General features: G+C 49.1%; 2 protein-coding genes across 2 annotated transcripts; one reads left to right on the forward strand and one right to left on the reverse strand.

Annotated features, from left to right (window-relative positions):
* The first annotated feature begins 7,015 nt into the window (after positions 1-7,015).
* On the forward strand, positions 7,016-11,740 carry LOC121344417 (derlin-2-like). Its single transcript, XM_041420351.1, has 7 exons — positions 7,016-7,147; positions 7,248-7,313; positions 7,921-7,994; positions 8,441-8,534; positions 9,839-10,034; positions 10,523-10,613; positions 11,123-11,740. Exons 1-7 carry the CDS (start codon positions 7,055-7,057, stop codon positions 11,235-11,237), a joined length of 729 nt encoding a protein of 242 aa, XP_041276285.1. The 5' UTR covers positions 7,016-7,054; the 3' UTR covers positions 11,238-11,740.
* Positions 11,741-14,149: 2,409 nt separating this feature from the next.
* Positions 14,150-24,044, reverse strand: SMARCB1 (SWI/SNF related, matrix associated, actin dependent regulator of chromatin, subfamily b, member 1). The gene is made up of 10 exons (XM_041420350.1): positions 24,026-24,044; positions 23,381-23,492; positions 22,747-22,776; positions 22,159-22,288; positions 21,430-21,567; positions 20,629-20,756; positions 19,964-20,130; positions 19,336-19,526; positions 15,428-15,559; positions 14,150-14,515 (listed from the first exon to the last, which is right to left on the reverse strand). Exons 1-10 carry the CDS (start codon positions 24,026-24,028, stop codon positions 14,476-14,478), a joined length of 1,071 nt encoding a protein of 356 aa, XP_041276284.1. The 5' UTR covers positions 24,029-24,044; the 3' UTR covers positions 14,150-14,475.
* Between the last annotated feature and the right edge of the window lie 241 nt (positions 24,045-24,285).

The raw sequence follows: 24,285 nt of genomic DNA on the forward strand, positions 1-24,285 counted from the left end.
TTCATCCTGCAGAGTGAGATTTGTGAGGGCCCTGACAGATTTCAGAGAGTTTGAAATAAGTGAAATGTTTTCAAATGCCTCTTTGTCCCTATTCAGTTTTTACTGCACCTGAACAGAAATGAGCCTGTTCCACGTCACAGAGTAGTCTCTGGTGAATGTGTAGCCAGGGATGTGGTGCTGCATCAGCTGCAGCCACTAAGTGGCAGGAGAAGTACAAAATTTGCTGTATTAGGCTCTGAATCCAACATGCCAGCACTGTGCTGTCTGTGACATGTGGCAGGGTTTGCATGAATGCTTCCATGCTTCCAGCAGCTTCCCAAACAGTAACTGGGAAACAGACATAACTGTACCAGTCAACAGGCACTGATGGAGAGTTTAGGCACATATATCAAGAACAGCAATTAATTCAAAAAAGAAAGCTCTATTTTCCTCATGCTGTCTGCTCTGAGCTTGTGCCAGCTGCCAGAGGTGAGGAAAGCCCTGTGGTGGGCAGTGAGATGCTGGGGATTGTGGCACAGGCTGTTCATGAGCCTCCCTCTTCCAGAGGGGGCACAAACTGGCTGTTGCTGTGGTGAGATCTGTGTGCAGCTGGCTAGCTGGGAGCTCCAGGAAGTTGTCCTCCATCTTTCTAGCAGCAGCTTCCTTGATGAGGAGTGAAGGGATAGATTTTTTTCATCTGCACAGCATCTATGTTACTCGTGCTTTGGTGCTGAGAGATGGTCACGCTGGTTGTGTTTCTAACTGGCTTTTTGCTGCACCTTAAAAACCCCAGCTTTCCCAGGGTTTCATCCTTGTTGTCAGAGCTCCAGAGTCGCAGTTGTAGAAGAGGAATCTCTGGGGTCAGGGTCTGTCACCAGGGTACAGCCACTGCTCTGCCGTTACTCAAACTCCTGGCGCTGGAAGCCTTCACATAAACCCGGCAGGTTTCCAGCAGCACCGGGGGACCCACCACGCTCTCCCTTCAAATACTCTGTCACTGAACTCAAACCTGTCATAACCAGGGTGAAATATGATGCCATGTGCATGGGAGAGGAGTTCTTTGGAGGATGCGATGGCGGGGCCTGCCTGCAGTTATCTGACTGCAGGAATAAGTGCTAATCCTGCCATTAGGAAAGACCATCAACACATGCTCTTTGATCTGTCACGAACTGAGAGCTTCCAATGTTTTAGTGTGTCTTTACACCAGAATCATCTGGACCAACTTCAAGGGGAGAAAAGGGGCCTCATTTCCATCTGTGAGGTTTGGATCTACAGGATGAATTCTCCCTAAACACGCTACCCTGTAAATTGCAGAAGAGATTTGGAGCGGCTCCCTGGCTGGTTGCTGACTTTCCCAAGCTCTAGCCTGGCTGTTTCTGCAATCCCTTCTCACTTTCCTGTAAGGACCATCACTGTAAGATAAAAAATGCCTCTGTTTTCTTGTTCTGACTCTTGCAGAACTCACTCAGAATACAAAGACAAATAATAAAATCTGCAAACAAGCAGCTTTCTCAAGAAACATGCAGCAGTTTTGCTGATTTCATGGTGAAAGCAATGTTTATGTTTATTTAGTTGTCAAAATGGATTTTTCTTTGTAGGAAATGAGTGCCCTGCTGTGACACCACTATTCTGAGTTCCAGCAGTTTGCTAATGTTCTTAATAAAACCCCCACAATTTATGTAAGTTCAAGGCACTGTATAAGAACTTCAGGAAATGAGCTTCATCACAGAGGTTTCTCAGGGCAGGGACCCAATGCTGACAGAGCTTCTGCTGCCACACAGAGTCACTGGGACACTTTCCAGAGCAGTGGACATCCATGGGAGCTGAGTCCTTTGAGGACACAACAGCTGAGACAGCCAAAGGAACTTGCTGCTTTCCCTTACTTAGCTGGGATTTTTGGATGTCAGAAGAACAGCTGTATGTTCTGCGTGTTGGATCAGCAGTCTGCCTTTTCCTCCACCTGATAAGCACTACAGCTTCTCTGCGAAAACTCAAAATACTAAAAATAATGGAAATACCTTTTTTTCCAGTCCATTGTGAGCTGTAGGTCATGCTGTAGCTGAACTATTTATTTCCCTTCCATCTCTGTATCAGACACTGATACAGGCACTTAGTTGAAATTGAGTGACCTCAAAGCCAGAAGGAACAAAGTCGTTGCCTGAACAAAATCTCTGCTTCTGTGTGTGAGAGAAGAGCATTTAGACTCTACCAAATGGCATCAAATATTGCTGAATGTTCCCGTCAGAAGAGAGGAAAATGTGTGCAGCAGTGTCAGAGGGTCAGACTCATCCTGCTTTCTTATTTAACATTCCCTTCAGACAGAGCTTTTCATTAGAGCTGTGCCCTGGCTCACTGAGAGGCAGCTGGACTGGGACACATATTCCTGCCTCTGGTGAAAACCAAAGTACAAATACCTTTTCTGACTCCTTGTAGGGGTCTCCAGCAGCTGACAGCACACTCAGTTGATGTGCTGCTATTGTGAGCTGAGCACAGACCTCTTTTCATAAGACACAAGCATTGTTTTTCAGTTCTCTTGTTGATTTGGCCACAGAGCTTATGAAATGGATGTTACAAAATAAAGGCCCCTGAAGGATATTCCCTACTGACAGCTGTGGGAGGTGACCTGTGGTGTAGGGGACAGATCACAAGGCAGAAGAATTTAACAAGAATTATTAAACACTGGAGAAAAATAAATGTGCAGAGAGACAGACAGTTTCTCATTTGATGTCTTCAACTCATGATCAGAAGCTGTTTTGGAAGAGGTGCTTTATTTGGATATGTGATGAGGCTCTGCTCCAGGGGATTTAAATGAGATCTTTCTCATGCCAGACACAAAGATATATTTTTGAACTAAAAACCATAGGAAATAAAAATAATATTAACTGTGATTTACAGCAAACCCTGTGCAAACCACATGTCCTTGGAGGGCTGAACTCTAAGTGCTATCTTTAGTTTCTTTCTAACAAACAAACAAATTTAAAAATCCATCCAATTCTGTATGATTCACTTTCTCCTGACTTTAGCCATCTCACTCCAGAGTTAGCTGATTTGGAACAAGAAATCCTTTAGTGAAGAAGGAAAAATTCATATATGGCTATTACACATGGAAAAGTAAACATTTCAAGTGCCTCAACAGTTATGATTACACAGCTTATCTATGCACAGCGGGTTCATGGAGCTCTTGCACCTCTTGTCCATGCCACCAAGGACTGAGTTTGAGAGCTGAGATAACCTCCCAGAAAGGTCCTCCTGGCTGGTGTGCCTCACTTCTTCCTAGTGCCAGGGCATCAGGCACGTAGAGACCTCTTCTGCACCAAGGCTGCCGGGGTCTCAGGCACGGCACGTCCATGGGAGCGCTGTGGGTGAGACCTTGAACACACCTGGCCTGAGGCACAACAGGGTCCCCTACCCTGGCAGGGGGAGTCTCTCACAGTGGGCGTGGGGGTATCCCTGTTTTCAGATGAAGGAAAGACTGGGGGCTGTAAGCAGGGATGGAGCATTACCCGAGCAAGGGGCTTGGGGTTATGTGGCCAGGGAGCGAATGCTCCCCTGGGTACCCAACAGCCCAGCCGGAGGAGACGCCTGTGCGCCACCAGGGCAGGCATGACTGTCACAGCAGGACACGCTGCAGGGCGTCATCGGATGAAGGCACAAACAAAATGCCAGCGCCGTGGAAGAGCAGAGGGCACACGGCAGCAGCCGGACACTCCCAAGGGTGTGCCTGGGGCTGTTTTCCTGCCCCACCAGCTGCGGGCGGTGAGCGCCCAGCCAAGGGCGCCAGCGCTCCTTAGGGCCTGTGCTGACACGGCACTGCTCCTTTCATCCTGCAGCCCGGGACTGCTGGGCTGGGCAAAATGGGAGCTGCTGCCTCTAAACAGAGCAGCTGTTTATCCTTGAAACAATTAGAGACGGCAGTTAGATCTTGAACTCGTTACCGAGCCCAAAACAATTATGATAAAAACAAGTTCCAGATGGGCTCAAAAGGAGTTGTTTTTGTCTTTAGTGAATTAGAATGGATTCCATGTCTTCAAGTTCCTCTGGTATTTATGGACAGGAAACATGAATTACACACAATAATTTACTACAAACAAAAGAGATGACCGCTGCAACAGCCCATTTGTCTTTGCTCATGTGCCTTCTTGAGGTTTATGTGCTGTTTAACTCATGAGGAGAGTTAATAGCATTTTTCTCTAACTCTGCAGTTTTGGTTTGCAGAAACTGAGACAGGAAGCTGTTGAATTTATGCTGCAGGTTACTGTCACTGAGCCTGCAGATGCACAACGGGTAAATATTGTCTGGCAAAGAGATACCATCATGTTTCAGTTCTTCCTTTGAAGGACTTGTGCAAAGGTTACAGCTGGGACTCCTTCTAATTAGCTCCTCTGGCTGCTCCAAGGGCATGCAGACAGAAACGTTTTCCAAAGCCTGTCCAAAAAGGACTGAAGTCTGGGCATCACACATATTTGTGTGGAAACTTTGAGTTTCTGACATCTTGGGTTTTGAAGCTGATGCTGCACATTGGCAGTGACTGAGCTGATCCCAACAGGAAGGGGACCCAGCAGATGGCAGGAAGCAATGGCACATCACTGTCTGCATCTGCTTGGAGTCCCCAGGCAGGGGCAGGACAAGGCAGGAGGAAATCAGTGAGAAAACTCCTGGGCAGCATTTTTCTGGCAGTCTCTCTTACCTTCTTGCAGCTGAGACAAAGAGCCTGGCTTTGTTGTTTTTTTCAGATTTTAGTTAGATTTCATGACTCTATAAAAGTCCACATGCCAGCATCACTGTGAAGGGGTGTGTGTGAACCCAAATATGTGCCTGCACTGATGGGAACTTGTGGAAGGCCACAATTCCAAAAACCCATAAAATGTGACAGGGATTGTAATAAAGCCTAAAGCTGCCCTGGGTGTACTGCAGTGCATGAAGTCAGCTTGGCTGAGCTCCCAAGGGACTGAGATCATGGGCAGAAAGCAGCCTGGGAACGCAGGGTGACACTGGGGTTTGTTTGGCCTCTCCCAGTGGGAGCTGGTGAGCTTCCCAATGCATTTCATCACTTCTCCCCCTTCCCCCACAAGCCTTAGAAAAGAGGCTTTAAGTAGAAGCCTGGACAAGTGGAGTTCTCCAGTTTTGGCTAGACAAGAAGGGAAGAGAAAAAAATTGGGGAACTAATATTTTTTTTTATTATTTTATGCAATGTCTAATTTGCACATAGTCTTTCACAGAGAGTAAGTGAGATTGGTTATTTGGGCTCCCATCTAGTGGAGCCAGTGAGGGCCTCCTTGCAGCAGAGAGACTCCCAATATTCATCTCCCAGCCTTGCTTCAAATAAGGATGAGGTAGGAATCATGGTGCTTGAACTCAGCTTCTGTCTGGCGTCCACAAGCAGCAAGAACAGATAGGAAACCTCTAATTCCCCACCCAAAGGAACAGGATACTTAGTCATTTATTTCATTTATTTTCCTTTTATTGACTCTCAGTTCTTCAACTCAGTTGCCCATTCTGCTGGGTTGGGAGCTCTGTGCATGCTGGAGGGCTGAGCTGCAGCAGTGCAGCATTTGGGCTCCAACAGCCACATGAACAAGAGCTCCTGGCCCGATGAATTTCCCTGCAAGCTCAGCTCTTCTCAACTGCCAGAGCTCTCACAGCAATCCCCAGCTCCCACAGCCAAGCCTACTGACATTGCTGCAGTTTGTGGTGCGAGTTCCTCGCTCAGCTCCATTCCCAGCATCCCTAATGCAGTTCCTCCTTCTCCCCCAGCCCATCACAGGTGCTCTCAGTGCCGCAGTGCCCAGGGCACTCCAGCCCACTCTCTGGTCTGAAAGACCCCACCAGTCTCCTGTCTTCTCCTCTCTCTCCCCCATTATGTGGCTTTAACCTCATGTCCTGTCATCTTCCATCTGGGTTTTGTATTTCATCAAAGGGCAGTCAGGATGGAAGTGGTGGAGGACACAAAGACTCCCTTCCCCCTCTGTAATTTCATTTCCCATTAACTGAGGGTTTAAAGGCAAATCTCAGGGCTCATTAAGACTCTGATGACAGCTTAACCCTCTCCAGCACGAACCCAACACCAGGCCATTCCTCATCTGAATCCAGGGCTGCTGTAACATTAAACCTGACTGCTGCACAGGGCAGACAGGTCTGGGAAGCACAATCAGCAGGAGAGTGAAGGATGCAGGGTTTCTGGAGACGTGTATCAGCTCTGGTTCTCAGGAGCACTGTCTGTGTGGGACACCTGGGCAGAGACAGACCCTGCTCCTCCTGAGGGCCCAGCACAGACCCTGCTCCTCCTGAGGGCAGAGACAGACCCTGCTCCTCCTGAGGGCCCGGCACAGACCCTGCTCCTCCTGAGGGCTGCGTGCAGCGCTGCTGCCGTTCCCCGGCTCCCCTCAGCACCCGGTGGGACCACACATCTCTTGGTTTCTTCCAGCGGCCTTGACAGCTCGGTGCGGTCTCGCGCAGCTTGGGGAAGCCCCTCACTGCTCCATCAGGAGCATCCTCTCACTGCAGGAGGGGTTCCAGCAGGAGTTACCGAAACCCCCAAGCCCTTAGTGAATACAGACCCTTCTGATCAGCCCAGCAAGCGGAAACACACCCGGACTGAGGCAGCGGCACCGCCGTCCTTCTTCCAGCGGGCTCCTCTCCCTCAGAGTCAGCGGGGGAACACCGCGCTGAGAGCCCCCGGCTCTCGGGGACACTGCGGGGCCGCCGCTGAGCGCACCGCGGCTCCCTTGGCCGCGGCAGGAACCGGGCGGAGGCTTCCCCAGCCGGGCAGGTCAGTATCACTGACCCGTGGTACCTCACGCCTCGCCTAAGCCCCGGGGCTCCGCCGCGCTCTGCCCCTCAGCCGCCCCTGCCCCGCCCGCGCCCCGCCCGCCCCCGGCTCTGCCGCGGCCGCGGGGCGGGGCCGCTCCGGGTTGGCGGCGGCCGCGGGCCGGGGCCATGAGGCGCGTTCCCATTGGCTGACGCGCGCCGCCTGTCGCGCGGGGATTGGCCGGGCGCCCCTCTCGGGGGCGGGGCGTGCGGCGGCGCGGGGGGGGGCGTTAAAGGCGCCGCGTCGGGCGGGCGGAGCGGCGCGGCCATGGCGTACCAGGGCTTCGCGCAGGAGTACCTGGGCATGCCGGCCGTGACCCGCGCCTACACCACCGCCTGCGTGCTCACCACCGCCGCCGTGGTGAGCGGGGGCCGCGCCGGGGGGCGGGGGGCCGCGGGGCGGGAGCCGGGGCTGGCCGAGGGCAGCGGGTGATGGCAGCTGCTCTGCCTGTCTCCCACAGCAGCTGGAGTTCATCACCCCCTTCCAGCTGTACTTCAACCCCGACCTCATCTTCAGGAAGTTCCAGGTGAGGCCTCGCTCGGGCTCCGGGGCCCGCCGTGCCCCCGGCAGCGAGGGCTGGCCGGGCAGTGCTGTGTCATCCCGGGGGCTCCTGTCCCCCGCTCCCGCCTGCCCTGAGCGCTGCCAGCCGGGCCAGCCGCACCGCGTCCCTCCTTGTCACGGGCACCTGCGCGGGGAGAACGCCTGCAGCCTTTCCCTGCCACACACAACACCTTGGCTTTTCCTTGTCTCAAAACCCATCTCTTTCCCCACTGATACACCGTGTGTGGCTGCTGCTGTTGGGCTGGTTGGAGAGGGCTTTACTGTAGAGAGGCATGGAAAGTAATTGATTTGGCTCTGGGTGCTGAATTGTGGCTGTTTGACCTCTCTAGAAAAGTAGAGAAATCTTCTTTTCCATACCTGGAAAGGTGAGACACTCTGATGTATCAGGGTACCATGTCAGGAGGTCCCACGAGAGGATGGAGCAGCTGTCTGGTGTCCTGGGGTAGTTCTGAAGGGACAGGTGCACGTCTGAGCATTCATTCCCTGCAGACACTGTGGTTGGGCTGCTCTACATGTCATGAGGAGAGACCTCTGTCCACCTCCTTTTCTCTCTCCTCTTTCTTCTCTTTCAGATATGGAGGCTGATCACCAACTTCCTCTTTTTTGGGCCCCTGGGATTCAGTTTCTTTTTCAACATGATATTTCTGTATCCTTTGGTCTCAGTGAAGTTCTCTGCTCCCATTTTGGCTTAGATGCAACTCCCCCCCATCCATCTTCCTCCCCAGCATGGCTTGCCGTGGCAGCACCCTAGGGCTGTGGGTTCTTCCCTTGGCTCTTTTGAATTGAAGCCCCTCCTGCCCCTCCATCTGTGCTTGCTGCGGGGCAGACCCTGCCTAAAGGGAAGCTGGCAGTGCTGCTGCTGTGGCCCTTGCTGGAGAGCAGTGTCCATTCCTGGGGTGAGCTCTGGCTGAAGCACAGCAGTGCCTCTCTGTCCATGGGGTCAGTGGGGTGAGGTGAAGTTTGTGCTGTTCTTCTCTGGGCTGGGATGAAAGAGCTTGCAGCAGCTTGTTCCTGGGCAGTCCTGCTGTGGGCACAGGGTGGCCAGCTGTTAATTTCCTATACTGCAACCCCTCCCTTCTCTCCTGCCCTCAGGTACAGGTACTGCCGCATGCTGGAAGAAGGCTCCTTCCGTGGAAGGACGGCTGACTTTGTCTTCATGTTCCTCTTTGGAGGGTTTCTCATGACAGTATCCTTTTGAGCTGGCTGAGGCTCCTCGGTGTCTCTGAGATGCTGTGGGTAGTGCAGGGCTTGTCTGCTCCCGCTGTGTGCAGGTGTGTGCGGAGCAGGTGCCTGCCTGCTGAGCAGCACAGCTGCTTCATGAACCTCCTTGTGCCCCAGGCCTGCCAGCTGTGCCCTGGCACCTGGGAGAGCTCTGCTGAGCAGGGGGTGCAGGGGCAGCTTGTGCTCCTCATCTTTCCCACCCTTGGCTTGGCCAGTGCCTCACCCAGGGTGCTTGGAGGAGAAAAGTGCCTGTGGTTGTGCTGCTGTCGGTGCTGAAGCCCCTGGCAAGGGGCTGGGCTGCCTCGTCCCTGAAGGACACGTGGCAGAGTGCTCAGGAGGCTCAGCTCAAAAGGAGGCCACGTGTTCTGCTGCAAGAACCTGTCCAGCTGTGCCAGGGCCACTGACTGAGCTCTGGTGAGTGCAGCATGGCTGTGACTGCATCAGGCTGGCTCAGGACAGGGCAAGAACGTGGAGCCATGAGGACAAGGAGTGGGTTCCCACATACTCAGCACATGTGAGCCCAGCTTGCAGCCTGCCAATAGCTGGAGGTACCATCACACAGTTCTTAACTTCTTTTCACAACACAGTAATCTGATGGTGAAATTTATTTCCCTCCCAAGCACAAAGCTTCTCTGAATATCTTCTGCTGTCTTATGCAGATGGCTCAGAGCACTGCTGTCCCCACAGAGCTCTGCATGAGCTGTGTGAGCCATTAGAATCCAGGTGGCTGCAGCAGCCACGTGCTTGGCCAGACGTGGATTTGGAGTCCAACTAAAAGGGCAGGGGAAAATTTTGCCTTTGTCTGACTCCTCATGCTCTGAAGAAGAGGACTGTGAATTCCAAGAGCCATCTCACTACTGAACTTCTTCTGTAGAAGGCAGATACTGGACATGAGCTAGCTGTTAAGATATGCCACTGTCCCAAGTGCTGTAAGAATGTGAAAGGCCTTCTTTGAAGGGCATTTTGATGTTCATTTTGCAAAGGTGACTGTTGAGCTCTCTGGTCTCTGGTGGTTGTAGACATCAGCTTAAGGAGTGAGCAACCTGCATGTGCCCTCCAGAGTGTCTTGTTCTGGGGTGGCATGGAGGGAGATGTGTGTGGGGACAGTAGTGGTCAGTATCTCAGCCAGGAAAGGCTTGGTGACATGGGACATGTGTGGGAATGCTGTGATAGCTGTCTCTAGTTTGGGTTTCCTGTCCCAAAGCATGCTGTGCTGCCTGGAGGCATGCACAGCATGGGCAGGTTTTTCCTTGACTCGGTAGTTCCCAGCTGTTTGGACTCTTTGCCAGCCTGTTTTTCCTGGGCCAGGCTTTCACCATCATGCTGGTGTACGTGTGGAGTCGCAGGAACCCTTATATCCGCATGAACTTTTTTGGGCTTCTTAACTTCCAAGCCCCCTTCCTGCCCTGGGTCCTGATGGGATTCTCTCTGCTCCTGGGCAACTCCATCATCATCGACCTGCTGGGTAAGTCAGAGCTGGTGGGTGATGGCAACAAGGCCACCTTGCAGTCTCAGTGGTCAGTCCCCATGGGTGCCACTGGGACAGTGGCACCTTCTCTTGGTTCCATCTGACCTGAGATGTTTGGTTTCCTAAGTGAGCTGCCTGGGTTTCTGGGTGGCTGGGCCCGGGCCTGGGCTTTTGCTCGTGACCTGCTTTTTGGTGGTAGAAGCTGGGTATGGTGAGCTCTGACACTGCTGTGTCTGATGTGCTACATGTGTCCTAATGCTACATGAAGAGCTCTGACACTGTGTCTGGTCTCCTGGGTGTGCAATGCTGCCCTCAGGCTCATGGGCTCCCTGCCTGCAGATCACAGCAACCTGCAGCATCCCTGGCTCTGGAGGGAGCTGGATGTGGGCACACAGCTGGGGGGTTCTTAGAGTTTGGCCCAGCAGCTCTGGTTCAGCTGGCAAAGGAGCCGCAGCTGTGCCTGACCTTGTGACATCTCTCCCCAGGGATTGCAGTGGGTCATATCTATTATTTCTTGGAAGATGTTTTCCCCAATCAGCCTGGAGGAAAGAAGTTGCTGTTAACCCCCAGCTTTCTGTAAGTAAAGTTGATTCTTTCTGGGCTTTACTGTGGGCTGTCTCAACCTCATCACTTCCATAGCAAACTGTGACCATAAGAGGCACCTCAGCTCCACAGGCCATGGATTGCTGCACTACTTGCACATTATACACACGGGTACAGGGCCCATAGAGCAGCTACTGCTACCTTCAGCTTGCTGCTAGAACTAGAATCTACTTACTGCTTGTGGAAATGCTGGATGGAGGCAGGATTTTTTCTGATGTACTTTCATAGTTTAAGAAAGCAGAATAGTTCTGCTCTGTGCACTGACAATCAGCTCTGACCTGGTGATCAAGGAAGGAGGTACTGTCATCACTGTGTTGAGCTGAGCAAAAGAATGGTTGGTGATGCTGCAATGGGCCAGTGGCTGTGGCTGACAGCCAAGCCCCACAGAGGGCCAGGGTGTTCCTAGGAGGGCTGGGGGTTTGTCATCCTCAGCTCACATTCCTAACCTGCCTGCCTGCTGGGACGGGCATGTCCCTTGCCAGGAAGATGGTTTTTGACACACCTGAAGAGGATCCCAATTACAACCCTCTCCCTGAGGATCGGCCAGAACACCAGCCTAGAGACCAAGACCAGAACGAGCAGCAGCTTCCACAGTAGCATGGGGAACTTCTTCATGTGGCCAGACTCCTCCCTTCTGGCTGGACTTTGGCTGAGGCCCAGAGATCCTACTGGAATAACACCAGTTGCCATTCCGATGTGTAGTGTGTCACTGTTTGTGCGGGTAACCCATCTTCCCCCTGTACCAAGTGGATCCACAGAGCTTTGCACACAAGAACTCCTGAATGCTTACAGAGGTGTTCTAGGGACAGGGCTGAAGCTGTGATGGCTCCTCAGCTCCCTGGTGTGGAATAACTATCAAATGGGTGTTAAACCAGTTCCTCCTTCTGCTGTCGATGACTTGCTGGGTGCCAGGTCACTCTTGCCCTCTGTACAAAGGTGCACCTGGCCCTCACTCTTGTGAGACCTCTTTGTGGGCTTGCAATGAAGTAGTTCTGTACCATGGTAGAACGCAGCTCAGCCTCTTTCTTTCCTTTATGTCTCCCACTCCTTTTCTGGTGGTTGTTTCCAAAGAGTCTTTACATTAAAGTCTTTATTTTTCAGTTGTGTGTCCATTTCTGCTAGGGGCAGAGGCAGCAAATCATCAGGAATTTGCTCAAAACTGCCAGGTTTGGGATTTTCTTTTCTGGTGGGCAAGGCTGGAAGATGTCCTTTCCCTCTTCTCTCAGCAGGGCTGGAGAGCATGAGGAGTGTGGGGGATGTCTAATTGGAGAAAGGGGTGCCTGGGAAAGGACAGAGGGACTGAGCTGGACACTTGTTCCAGGCAGTGGCTGGAAGCAGCACTTGACACTGGCAATAAAGACTGTCTGCACCCGCAGTGTAATTCCACTCTTGTTGAATTTTTTAGTTCTGAAACTTAAACACCTCAGTTTCAGGGGAAAACAAAACAAGCTCATCCCTCCCCTGACACCTGTATGAAATGGATCTGATCACTCTTGCTAACACAGTACCCACTGTGCTTGTACCTAACCTCAAAGGAGTCTGCACACATTGTATCTTACAGCAGCTCACTCCTAACAGTGCTGGCTGCTCAGACCTGCAAACCACCACCAAACTATGAAATGGGAGTAACCAGCATCTCATTAAGCACACACACAGAACCCCTCACACACCAACTCCCCCTCCCCTGTGGTCTTCTAATAACACCCTATCAAAACTCAGACCTGATTTGAACAACCTCTTGCTGCACTTATGCTTCCCTCTGCAAAGAGGCTGAGGCCTGTACAGGTGGTAATTTGTTCTAGAAGATACAGTGGCACTAAGGGTAACGATAACAGAGCTGGGGTTTCAGTCCCTAGGAGGAGTTTGTCTTTGAAGTCTCCAGATGCTGTTGTAAATTGCCTGAGATGGGGCTTTGAAATGTAACAGTTGGGCCATGCTTTTAGGTGGGGTACCAGATTAACCCAAGGAATTGTGACTGCAGAGCAAGAAAGCTGATCCTGGCTGTTCCCCAATAGTCCTAATGCTACATTAAGAAAGCTGGCTGAAGTTCCCATCTTTCTCAACTGTCCTGCTTTGTCCCTGGCTGCTCTGAGGAACAATTTGTACAGTCTCTCTGGCCTTGAGAAGCAGAGAGGTGCTGCAATCCTTGTGTGCCTGCACCTCATTGTGAACTTGAGGATTAGTAATCACAAACTTCACAGCAATAAAAAAAACTGCACCACAGATGCTAATTTAAGGCTACAGCAGTTTCACACTTATTTTAGTCAAATTCCCTGAAGAGGCTGCTGGCAGAAGTCCCCAGTCATATAACAAAGGAAGGCTGAAGTGTTCTCAGGAAGGCTCAGAGTTTTTATGCCCATGAGCCAAAACATGTTTTACATGGGAGGCTAAGATACAGCAGCAATCCCAGGGTTTGTCTTCCTTGCTCAAATAACCTTTTAACCTCTCTAATATGAAGTAATACATGGAGTACCACTCTGGAACAGGAGCCTAGGATAAGACTGAATAATATTATTACTAAATTGCAAGTTTTCAGTTTCTGCAGACTAACATCTGGAAAAAGTTCCCTCCCACCCAGGAATCAGAACTGTCTCTGTTATTACTCAAGTCTAAACATGATAAATTAAGGCCAGAAAGTGTTTTTTGACTGTGCTAGCAGGGTGGGTGGATCAGCAAGGATCATAAAACCTATGGCTTTATCATAAAGGCCTGAACATAACTGTCAGGCTGCCAGCAAAATCTGCCTTGCTTGCAAGACTCATCAGTTCTGGCAGTGAATGGTAGGAACTCTATCAAAGAGATGGGGTACCTCAACAGCAAGACAGATTCTAATTAGTTGGTAAGCAAGCTTGGATTTTTCTTTAAATCTCACTTCAGTGGATTTTGTTTTTAAACTCCCCAGAGAAAGACAGGTTGTTTCTTTGGTTGCAAAATCCTGACACTGCAGTGCTAAGGGCATTCATGGCACCCACTTTGCTTTGAGTGCTCTATGCAGTGCAGCTGGCAGTGCTGACTAACAGTGACCACAGCAAAGGCAATGGCTGCAGAGAAGCTTCAGTCTCAGGAACTAGAGGCTTTGCCTGCTCTACCACTGCAGAGACTGTGCTGTTTTCCAGATGCACTCTTCACAAAAAACAGGGATGACCACACACCAGGCTGACATCTGACAGAAATGACTCTTAAGTCTGTGATTTCAGTTAAACTGTTCTACCTTGTTGAGTAAACCAGCTGAATACCTCCCTGAGGTCATTACAGACTGCCAAGTCTGGTAACAGACCAATCCATAGAGTGTTTGCTGCTTCTAGTTCTAAATCTCCTCCTCACTTTCCCCTGCACCAAAAGGTTTTGGACTGTTGTACCTGTTGAAGTAAAGCACTCAGGAAAAGTGAATGCATGTGAGTGTTCAGCACCATACCCAAAAGCATTAATATTAGGCCCTGGGACTGCTCAGAATAGCACAAAACATGGTGAGATTCACTGTTCATGCAAACTGACTGAACTCAACCTACGTTGTATGCATTCCTTTTATTTAAAAAGTTGTCCTAGGAGTGCATGTTGCACCTATAGAAAAGAATCTTTACACTGTCCACACACAGGTATGTAAGGGCTCCAACACCTGCCACAAGTCCCAGCTAGGTCATGCTGCTCACTCAGCGTTCTGGGCACGTGGCACTGGGGTGGAGGGGGGGCAGAAGTCAGCAGTACTGGGAACTCGTGGCAAGTGGAATGTGTGTCCCCTTCAGAGACAGAAAGACCCCTGCCAATTCTAGATCCATTTAGGGAGAGGAATAGGGATAAAGTCTGTAGGAAAAGCACCAGTGTCACAACAGGAAGGTTACCAGGCTGGAGCAGTATTGGCCAAACGTCTCATGCGCCTGAGGGAGAGAGAGAGGTACAGTAAGTGCATGTTACAGACATGGGAGGTCTGACCAAAAACAATGCTTCTGGGGAGGCTGCACAGCTTTGTCAGCTTTGTAGACAGGTTTATTCCTAGAGAGAACTCTTCAGTCACCTGAGAGTGCCCCTGATAAGGCAAAGACACTGTTTTCATTAGCAGCTGTTAGGGCACTTTTTCTCATTAACTTGGATTGAGCCAAGTGCTACTGTAAACTGTTCAGTCAGCCACAGCTGATACACAAAATGACTGTGCTACTGTTAATCAGCAGTTAAAAAAACATCCTGGGAAAGAGCTGAGCCAGTATATTTACTGTTTCCACGATGTATCTTTTGGAGAGATACTAGCCAATCCTTCCTATCTGCCAGGAAGAATTTCATCCAGTAGGTGCAAGCTCTCAACTGCTTGTCTAACATCACTTTGCAGGTCTTGGGTGGGCAGAGCTTCTCCTGGAACCACACAGTGCTCCCCGTGCTGGCAAACAGGTTGGCATCACTCAGGCTAGAGCTGGGAGCTTGCACATGGCTACACCAAATTGAACTTTACACTACATAAAAGGAAGCTTTGTGGCAGGATTCTAGGGAGCATGACAGTGCATGCAACTCCAATGTTTGAGTCATGGCTTCTTATACAAACAACTTCCCTGGACAAGAAGAGAGCCCAGGAAAAAGAAAAAAAAATGAGTTAAAAAAAAAGTAAACTTCCTGCAAACAGATGGTAGAGCAGACATTTCAATGGAGGAAGGTGATGACAGCTAAATATCCTGAAGCTAAAGCTTCTGTAGTGAGCAAGGCTGACATCCTGCCAGTTAGCTCTCAGTAGGGAAAGACAAACATCAAAGCTTGGAGCTTCTGTCCAAGGGACAGGCCAAGAGAACTGTCCAAAGCAGTACCTTGTGTTCCTGTCCTGGTCTCTGATCTTCTTCTCCATCTCAGCGTCTGTGAGGGTTTCCAGGAGAGGGCACCACTGGTCAGCGTCCCCCGTGTTGCGGATTGCGATCTCCACGGTGGGCAAAGGGTTCTCGCTGCAGGGCAGGGCACAGGGCAACAAAGCAACATCATCAGTGGGCCCAGAGCACCCCCCTGGGCCACCAGAGCATCATTTACAGTGTCTCGGGCTTCAGCATTCCTTCTTTGCTCTGCTTAGTACAGTCTGGGTCCCTGAAGCTCACCACAGGCTCCTGGTTACACCCTTGTGGAACTGAAGTTCCTGGGAAAGCAGCTACACCCATCTCCAGCCACCACTGCAGAGGGATTTGTGCTGGACCTGCAGTTCTTTCCCACACAGGCTGTCACATCCCTGGCTGGCAGGGTTCAACCCCAAAAGGCACAGCTCCTCCCAGGCCGTCAGTCTTGGGAGCACTTTTCCCAGCGCAGCCCAGGAGCTGGGAGTGTTCCCAGGGCTCCCTGTCCAGCCTGGCTGTGCTGCAGCTCTCACTTCCTAGCAGTAATTTGCCTAGCTCACCCCTGACAGTTCTTCCCTGGCAAAACTCTGCCTTTCCTGGGAGCCTGACACTGCAAAGAGCAGTCTTTTAGGACCTGCTGTGGCTAACAAGCAACAAAACACCAGGCTGTGCCCCAAATCACAAGATCTATTCCTCAGAGATTCCTCTGCCCTGACCAGCTGTATTATCACATGCACAAAATATTTACTGCTTCACTAGCTGCTTTTCAGTAAAAGTCAACAGGAATTGACCAAGAGTAGCTTCCCAAATATTGACAGTGGAGCCGGAAGCCCAGCATAAATATAGAGGAGCCTCGGAATGTAAATGTTTGCTTTGAATTCTCCCAAGTGGCTCAGCCTGAGCTGCAGAAGGGTGTGTGAGAGAGGAGCCCTGGGACAGGTGTGCACACACATCCGGCCCCCTCCCCAGGGACGTGCACCCCTACACAGGATTTCAGCACTCTCATTCCCTCAGGAAAGATGCTAATCATCATGGGAACACACAACATCTGCATCAAAGCTAATAATCTAAAATAACATGTCTTCAAAGTAATTCGACCACGAAAAATTAATCCAGGGCCTTTGGTATCTGAACCAGGGAGGAAGCTTTAATCAAATCTACTTCCAGTACTGCTGTCATCCACTAAACAACACTTAAACCCAGGAATTTCGTCTTAGTCCTAGAATGCCACACATTCCAGGCAAAATTAGATATTAACTGGGATTTTGTTAGTGATAGCATGATCTCTACCTCCCTATGCATAACACTGAGCATTCACTGAATTAAATAGGGGATGGAAAGCTGGACTCATGCATATCCTAACTGCAAGGCAACTCAGATACCACATTTCTTTAGCAAAGAATCAGAAAGAAACTGAAAAATCCTTCCTCATCTCCCAACCTCTACACTAAGACATCTCCTCCTCCATTGTTTTTTCCTGATGAGGAGGAAAGTGCTGCTGCCAGAAGGGCTGAAGGGCACTGTCAGCTGCAGGGATCCCAGGAGAGCAAGGCACTGCCTCTGCTCAGGCTCCTGGCCTCAGGCAGCAGTGTCAGGGGCACACCCCAAAGCAGGGAGACATCATCTTTTGGAAAGGTGACTCCTCAGGCACGTGGCTTTGGTGTGTGGGAGAACCTGTGCCATCACTCAGGTGTCAAAGGCAAAACTGGCTGTGAGGTGCTGTGTGCTGCCACCAGAAACACTCAGCACACAGGAGGGAACATCACAGTGGATGCTCCTGAAAATCCCACAGGCAGCAGTCACCTGTGTGCCTCCCGTCCTGCCTGCCACTGGACTTCAGGCTCTCCTTGTTTTGTACAGAGCAGCCCAGCTGAGAAAAGTGCCCTGGCTTTCATCAACTGAAAGACAGTTTTACCTCTCCCTCAGATGATTAAGAGGCACATGATTTCTCAAAATCCCCAATCCCTTGAGATATTAAAGTTCTTTTGATACATCTAAAGCAGACCCTTTCCTTACATCAACGGAATGATTTTGGAGCAACCACCACTCCTGTGGTTTGGAAATTCAGGAACTAACCAACCACAGAACCCAAATATTATTAATCACTGTAAGGTTTCAAAAGTACTCCTTTGCTAGAAGAAAAAAGGGAAGAGAGGAGGACATGTTTGTACTATGACAAAAATAAATGAGGTTTCAATTAGGTGGTTTTTTCTCTCTGAACAGCTCATGTCTATGTACTTTGTTCTGGTGGGGTTCCTTTTTTAGTTTTTTGTTCTCCCTCTTGCAATACTGCCACAGTGTAAAGAAGGCCTGAAATCTGCCTGTTTGAACTACCCCTAAGAGCAATCACCCTTTGGTGATTGGCCCAACATATGTTTTTGGAAACAATAGTGAAGCTGGCATTAACATGAGCCTGGGCAGTACTGACTAAATCTTCACTTGCTGCAAGTTCCAGCAACTGAGCAGAAGCAAAGGGAGAAATGAACCCCACTCCCAAGAGTCAACCCATAGATTACTGTCTTGGATATTGCAGTACATGGAGATGCACAGGCAGGAGGGACAGACACTTCACTGCAGGCCACAATGCAGACAGTGCTGCAGCACAACATGGGTCAGGTTCTCATCTACCACCCTGCAAGTTCCCATCACTTCTGAGGAATGCCCACCCCACTGCTTTGTTGTTGTTGTTGTTGCAGGATGTAGTCCCAAGCCAAAACTGCAAGTATCAGTCCAAGGTTGTGGAGGGAAAGGTAGAAGGCACCTCCCACCTTCCAAGGGATATCAGCAGGATGAATACACAATCTAACAATTTAATTCAGAGCTTAATTCACATGTGCCAAAGGGTCTCTTTCCATTTTCTAATATGAATTACTCTGGGGATCACTTTAGAACCAGGCAGTTGCTGTGAAAGACTGGCAGGATAAAACTACACCTAGAGGAAGCAGAGTGAGGCCAGTGCAAGAGCAACTAGGCCAGAGCAGATCAGAGTCTACTTCTCACAGAAGGCTGACCAGACAGGAAACTTTTGGATGGAGCAGGAAGAAGGAGCAGAGCTCATGGCAGCAGCCAGCTTCCCCACAGTCTCCAGCTCCTCTCTGCTTACTCCCACTCCAACTACTCCCTGTCCTCTGCCTGAGGTAGGGTAGGGCTGGGCACGTTTCCCTGGGCTGCTTGCTTGAATTGACCCCTACAAAACTGGTGTCAACAGTACCATTCCCTCCTCTGCAAATACAGCATTTGCTGAACTCTTAAACTTCATTGACTGTCACCGTGACCCAAGGTCACAAACCCTCAGAGTGTACATTAAAGGACTGTTACAGCTGCAGACTCAGCACTGTGCTGTGGATAACATCAGTGCAGGAACTCACCACAGAACGCTGCACAGCACAACTGGAAGCCATTTAGGAGACAAATTACAAGGCTGACTAATGAAACCTGACAATGCTGCATTCCAGCTGTGAGAAGGGCCTGTTATCAACCCACCTCTGATATCAGCCTGGGTAGAGAGGTACAGTTTTCATCAGTCCAAGTTCAAACAACCAAAGCTTGAAACAGTGGATGGCCCAAGTTAGGCAAAGCCAACAGAATAAAAAATGTATCTGGGGCTCATCATGACTTTACAATAGAAGAGGGACTATCCCTGTTAATTAATTCTGTCAACAGAAGCAGACATTTCATCAATACTTGGTCCTGAAATGTATTACACCCATCAGGAAAAGATATTTAGGCATAAGCTCAAAAAAATTGTTAAGATGGACAGAATGGGTGCAAGCCATAAGGACTAATTTCAAACACAGCCTTCCTAATCAGGTCAGCTGTTTTCAGCTGCATTGATGCAAATGCCCATGAAGTACAAACACCCCCCAGAGCCAGACAAGGAGCTGGCAGCTCAGTACCTGAAGGCATAGGTCTTCTGGTGCCAGCTCAGCTGTCCCCGGATGCTGTAGGCAATAGTCGTGACAAACTCCCCGCCCAGGCCAAGCTCTGAGCACAGCTTCAAGGCAAACTTCTCTGGGGAGTTCTCCTTCTCTGACATGTCCCACTCAAACTGGTCTACAAGGGAGATGTTTCCTACATGGATGTTCAGCTGGAGATAAGGGAAGACACAGGTTATTTGTTTCCACTTTCACAAAGGTTTGTCCAAGGTGATTGAACTGATGAGGCAGAGGCTGAAGAGAACAGAGCAGTAACTCCTAGCTCATCTGCAGAGTTCCTTAACTGAATTCTTCATTTCAGTAGCATGAAGACAACTCAGCACTGCTCACCAAGGTTCAGCTCTTCCAAAGGAAGATGAAGTTCAGTTAAAACTGAACTATTTCACCATCTCAGAGGCTGGGCATACGGGTGTTTAATCATCTGTCACCTTAGTTCTGTTCCCAATACAAAGGACAAAGGGGAATCTGGTTGGAGGACTGGAATTAAGAGCTCCTTTGCTCTGAGGGAAGCTTTTGTACTCTTAGTCCCCCAGCATAGCTGGAGAAACCCAAATGGTTCAGCTCTCATTCCACTGCCTTCCTGTGTTACCTTAATAATAACTCGTTGGTCTGACTGATCCTCTAGGATGCTGTCAGTCGGGTACGACTCGATCTGCTGTCGGATGGCAGATGCAATGGCAGGGACAAAGGTCAGAGGATTCAAATCCAGGTCATCACAAAGAATCTCGGAGAACATTTCTGGGGTCATCAGTTTTTCTGTTACAGAACAAGAATGAACACTGTAAACTTCCTTAGAAATTAATGTCTGCCTCTTAGAGAACACACAAAATCCCACAGGGCAAGGTGACAAAGGGAATCCCAAGTGCATTACCTTTTGCTTTTAAAAGGGTGTTTTGTACCAGGTCTGTCAGGGCAGACACACTGATACAGGGACTTACAGCCTTCTTTACCTGCTCCATGGTATCCAGAGAGTGTGGCTACAGAAGCCACAGCCATTAACCTCAGCTAAGAGTACTCTCAGACCACTGAGCTGATGAACTGGCTTGGAAAATCTGCCAGTTAAACTCTTCAGACTACATGTGTCCAGGAATGACTGCAACCCATGGAAGTGGCAGAGCATTTGCCAAGAGATGCAAGCACTGAATACACTCCAGAGTGGGAGAGCTTTAAAGCTTTGTCTATATGGGGCAAGGACATTTGGTGATGGACACAACTTTATCTCTCCAGCCTCAGGAAACTCTCCTTGCTACATACCATTCATGTTCCACGTAAATGCATCTCGGAGTTTCTGCCCATCAATTTCCATATCAAGCCTGATTGGAACCAGAACCTCTGGCTGGGATGCATTCTCATGGATCACTGCTGGGTCATGGTCATCAAAGCTAAAGTGGAGAGCAACAACACAGTAGATGCAACGAGCACATGACACATCTGGCATCCACAGAGGGAAGGCAACATTTGCTGGAAGCAATCCCCACACTCCAACTCCCCGACCTGTCTATAGACAGACTCCCCAAGGCAAGCTTACAGGGCTGTGGCAACTAATTCCAGTTTATCACCTTCTATTACATCTATCATAACACACACCTGCAAATAAAACAAGCAAGTTTTCTAGGATTACATTTATCTTGGTTGCCTTAAGTTTAATAATGGAAAAAACATTAGTCATGAGCTTCAGCAGCATTTTCCACTAAACAAACTAGATCAAAGTTACTGGTACATATCAATGAGAAGCAGCCTGTCCTTCACAAAGAGGGTCTGCAGGCTTCTCAAATGACAACTGCTCAGCAAATCAGCAGGAAGTGGAAGGAACTCATCAGGAAAAGAATGAACCATTTTCCTGACAAAAGGAAAGCCTCCACTCTGAGCCATGCATGGCTACTACAACAGAGCCTCAGGACACACAATTTAACCAAGAACCTCCAAGTTAATGACCTGCAGGTCTTTTGTCAGCTGGGGATGAATCACAACATTACATGAACCCATCAGTACTACCCTGGCAGCATGTCATTTTGGTAACTATTCCCACTTTCCAGAAGCAGGAAGCTGTCTCACCACAGAGGGAATGTTCTCTTCTTGTCCCTGCCCATGCGGTTCCTGTTGATGGTTGTTGAGCACGGCACGGCGTCCAGGTGATGAGAGCTGTTGGGCAGGGTTGGCACCCACTGGTTGTTCCTCTTTGCTTTCTGTTCTCTGAAGGAGACTGGATGTTAACCTGCAGGCCCTCAGCACCACTGCTGCTACTTAAGGAATGGTGTCATTTTAAACGTCAAGTGCTATTACGAGTTCCTGCTATTTTACTCTGGGACCATCAACATTGCTGTTCCACCAGGAACTCATGTTCCACACCAGCCTCTCGGAAGGCCATTCTCCAGCTCACAAATATCCATCAGATATGAATCCAGGTGCACCTTTATAAATACTAGATTCATATTTGGATTTTCTGTCTATACTTTACAAAAGGACTGCTGAGAAATGCAAGGTCTCCAAAAGGCAGTATGTGCAGAGAGCATTCTGTAAAACATCTGTTACAGATGGAATGCAGTAATTGCAAAAGAAGTTGTATCAACAAACACTTAGATTTTTCTTCCTGTTTTATATGGGCAGTAACCCAGTCCTTACACTCTGGAGATCCCCATTTGCCCAGCACTGCAAATACTGAATGCAGACTGGCAAACAAGCCCTGCACAACAGCCTGGGCTTCTGCAACTCCTCGTGCTTCCTGCCCAGCTGACACCTTCCAGACAGCTCCGTTCTGAGCTCAGCCTCACCAGCACTGGTTACCTGAGGTAGGTAGGAGGTTCTGTGCTGATAGACACTGCCTTGTACTTCTCATCATTTCCATCCAAGATCTCTTCCACTTCAGAGGCCTTCAGCAGCGTCACACTGGTGGCTAACGTTGTGTAGCCATGATCTATCACCAGGAAAGATGGCAATAATTAACAGGGAAAAAGGCTACATAGCACTGTAGCTTTAACAGGCTACATAGTGACAAACTCTCTGTCACTGCAGGAGGGAGTAGCACAGAGATACAAGTGTCCTTTGGGCTTCACCTTGTAGATATTTACACGGCCCAGAAAACAATCAGTGCTCAGTGGACTTAAAGGTCAGAAATAGCAACGCAAGGATTGATAGAAAAGCTGTCAAAGATCTGGGAAAGGGGGAGAGAGCTCAGGACAGCTCTTGCTGAATGACAGAGACCATCTGCACTGGAGGGTCCTGCTGAGGTTCTGAGAAAGGAGAGTTAGGCATGGGATCAGACAGAGATCAGAGGAAGAGGATTAGACATTAATATTATTGCAATAGCACCAAAGGTCACAGAGGACATTCTTCCTCTAGCACGGCTAAGAACAACACACAGATGAGACTTACATCTTCGGGGACTGTGAGACCGCTGATTTTCTGTTGGGAGAAAAAGAAAGCAAGAGGTCAGCAGGATACTTGGAGGAAAGAGACATAAGCCCAGAGTAAACCATTCTTTTTATTATACTTTACAGAACATACAAAAAGTCATATCGCTAAGAAATTTAACTGCTTGCTATTAGTCCCTCAACAAAACCAATACCAATATTCTCCCTGTAGCAGTAGCAACACACCACAAATTCTGGCAGGCACAAACATCCAGTCCCTGCAAGAAGCAAAGTTCAGCAAAGATGCACAATGGGGCATCCTTACAACACTCCTGCCTATTTGAGAGAGGAAAAGACGCCCCTCTTAGTCTACAGAAAATCTCTTCTGAAATATTGTATTGATTTGGAGATGTGGCTTTTGCTTTGTGATCAATGTAGCCATGATGGATGTTTCCATTTCAGAACACTTTTGATCAGGTGCTATTTGTTGCCAGGCTGAGCCAGTGCCACACGGCTGCAGGGTGCTCCATCACTGGGGCAATCTCAAGTGATTCACACAGCCCTCAAGGTGCACAAGCTTCTGAATTGCCAGGAACAGTTTTTCAAGGCAAAAATTTTCGATAATCATTACTGGGAATGTTTACTCATCTTCTCACCATGTGAAGAGGCCACAATCTTCTTCCTTTCTTCCACCGTGGCCAGGCGCCTCCAGAGCGAGGGGTACCTCTTGTACAGGGAGCCCCGAAACATGCGCAAGTAGTTCCCCACCTGCAAGAAGAGAAGTGGACATGTGGCCTGGTATTCCACTTAGGAGAGTTTTAGCAGAAGCTGGAAGGAATTCAGCTCTTTTTAATGATAAGAAGGACCTCTCAATTGGGTGTTTTTGTTGGGTTTTTGTGCTGTGTTTGGCATCAAATAGTATTGCGATTTTTCTGGCAACACAGAAAACAAAATTTTTATAGCACTTATTTCACTGGTGCTATCTTACTTCACTAGATCCAAGAAAACTCCCCTCCACTGATAAAAGGAAATTTAATAGGAAAACACTCCATTCATTTGCATGTGTTTTTGAACAACCTACCCCTTCTTTACTTCAGTTTCCACATCAGTGTGCAAGGCTCAGTTGGAATTAAACTAAACCAGATACACAGCTCTCTGCCACATTATTTTTACTTTGAACCTCCCCGTCATCTAGACATTATTTGACTATAGCAAATGCCCAGAGACTTGTATTTTGTTTAAAACCCTTTGAACATCAAAAGTGTGATTGCTGCCAATAGTCTTCTTTCAGATTTACTTACCATCTGTAGAGCAGTTCTGTTCTTCCTGGCGTAAGATCCTCACCTGTGCTGAAAGCTACAGCAGGCCTTGCTGAACAACACAACTATTTCTAGACTCTGAAATCAAATTTTTAGACTGCCAGGACACTAGTAGGCTGCCACACAACAAGGTTTTTATTCCTTGTTTGCGAAGACTCTTTTTTGATCTTAGTTTTTACCTATATCTTTCACTCTACAGTGCTCATCAACAGACAGAAATTAATGGTAGATGAAAAAGACAA

The sequence above is a fragment of the Onychostruthus taczanowskii genome, unplaced genomic scaffold, assembly GCF_017590055.1.
Source record: "Onychostruthus taczanowskii isolate IOZ18803 unplaced genomic scaffold, ASM1759005v1 scaffold64, whole genome shotgun sequence".
Lineage (NCBI taxonomy): Eukaryota > Metazoa > Chordata > Aves > Passeriformes > Passeridae > Onychostruthus > Onychostruthus taczanowskii.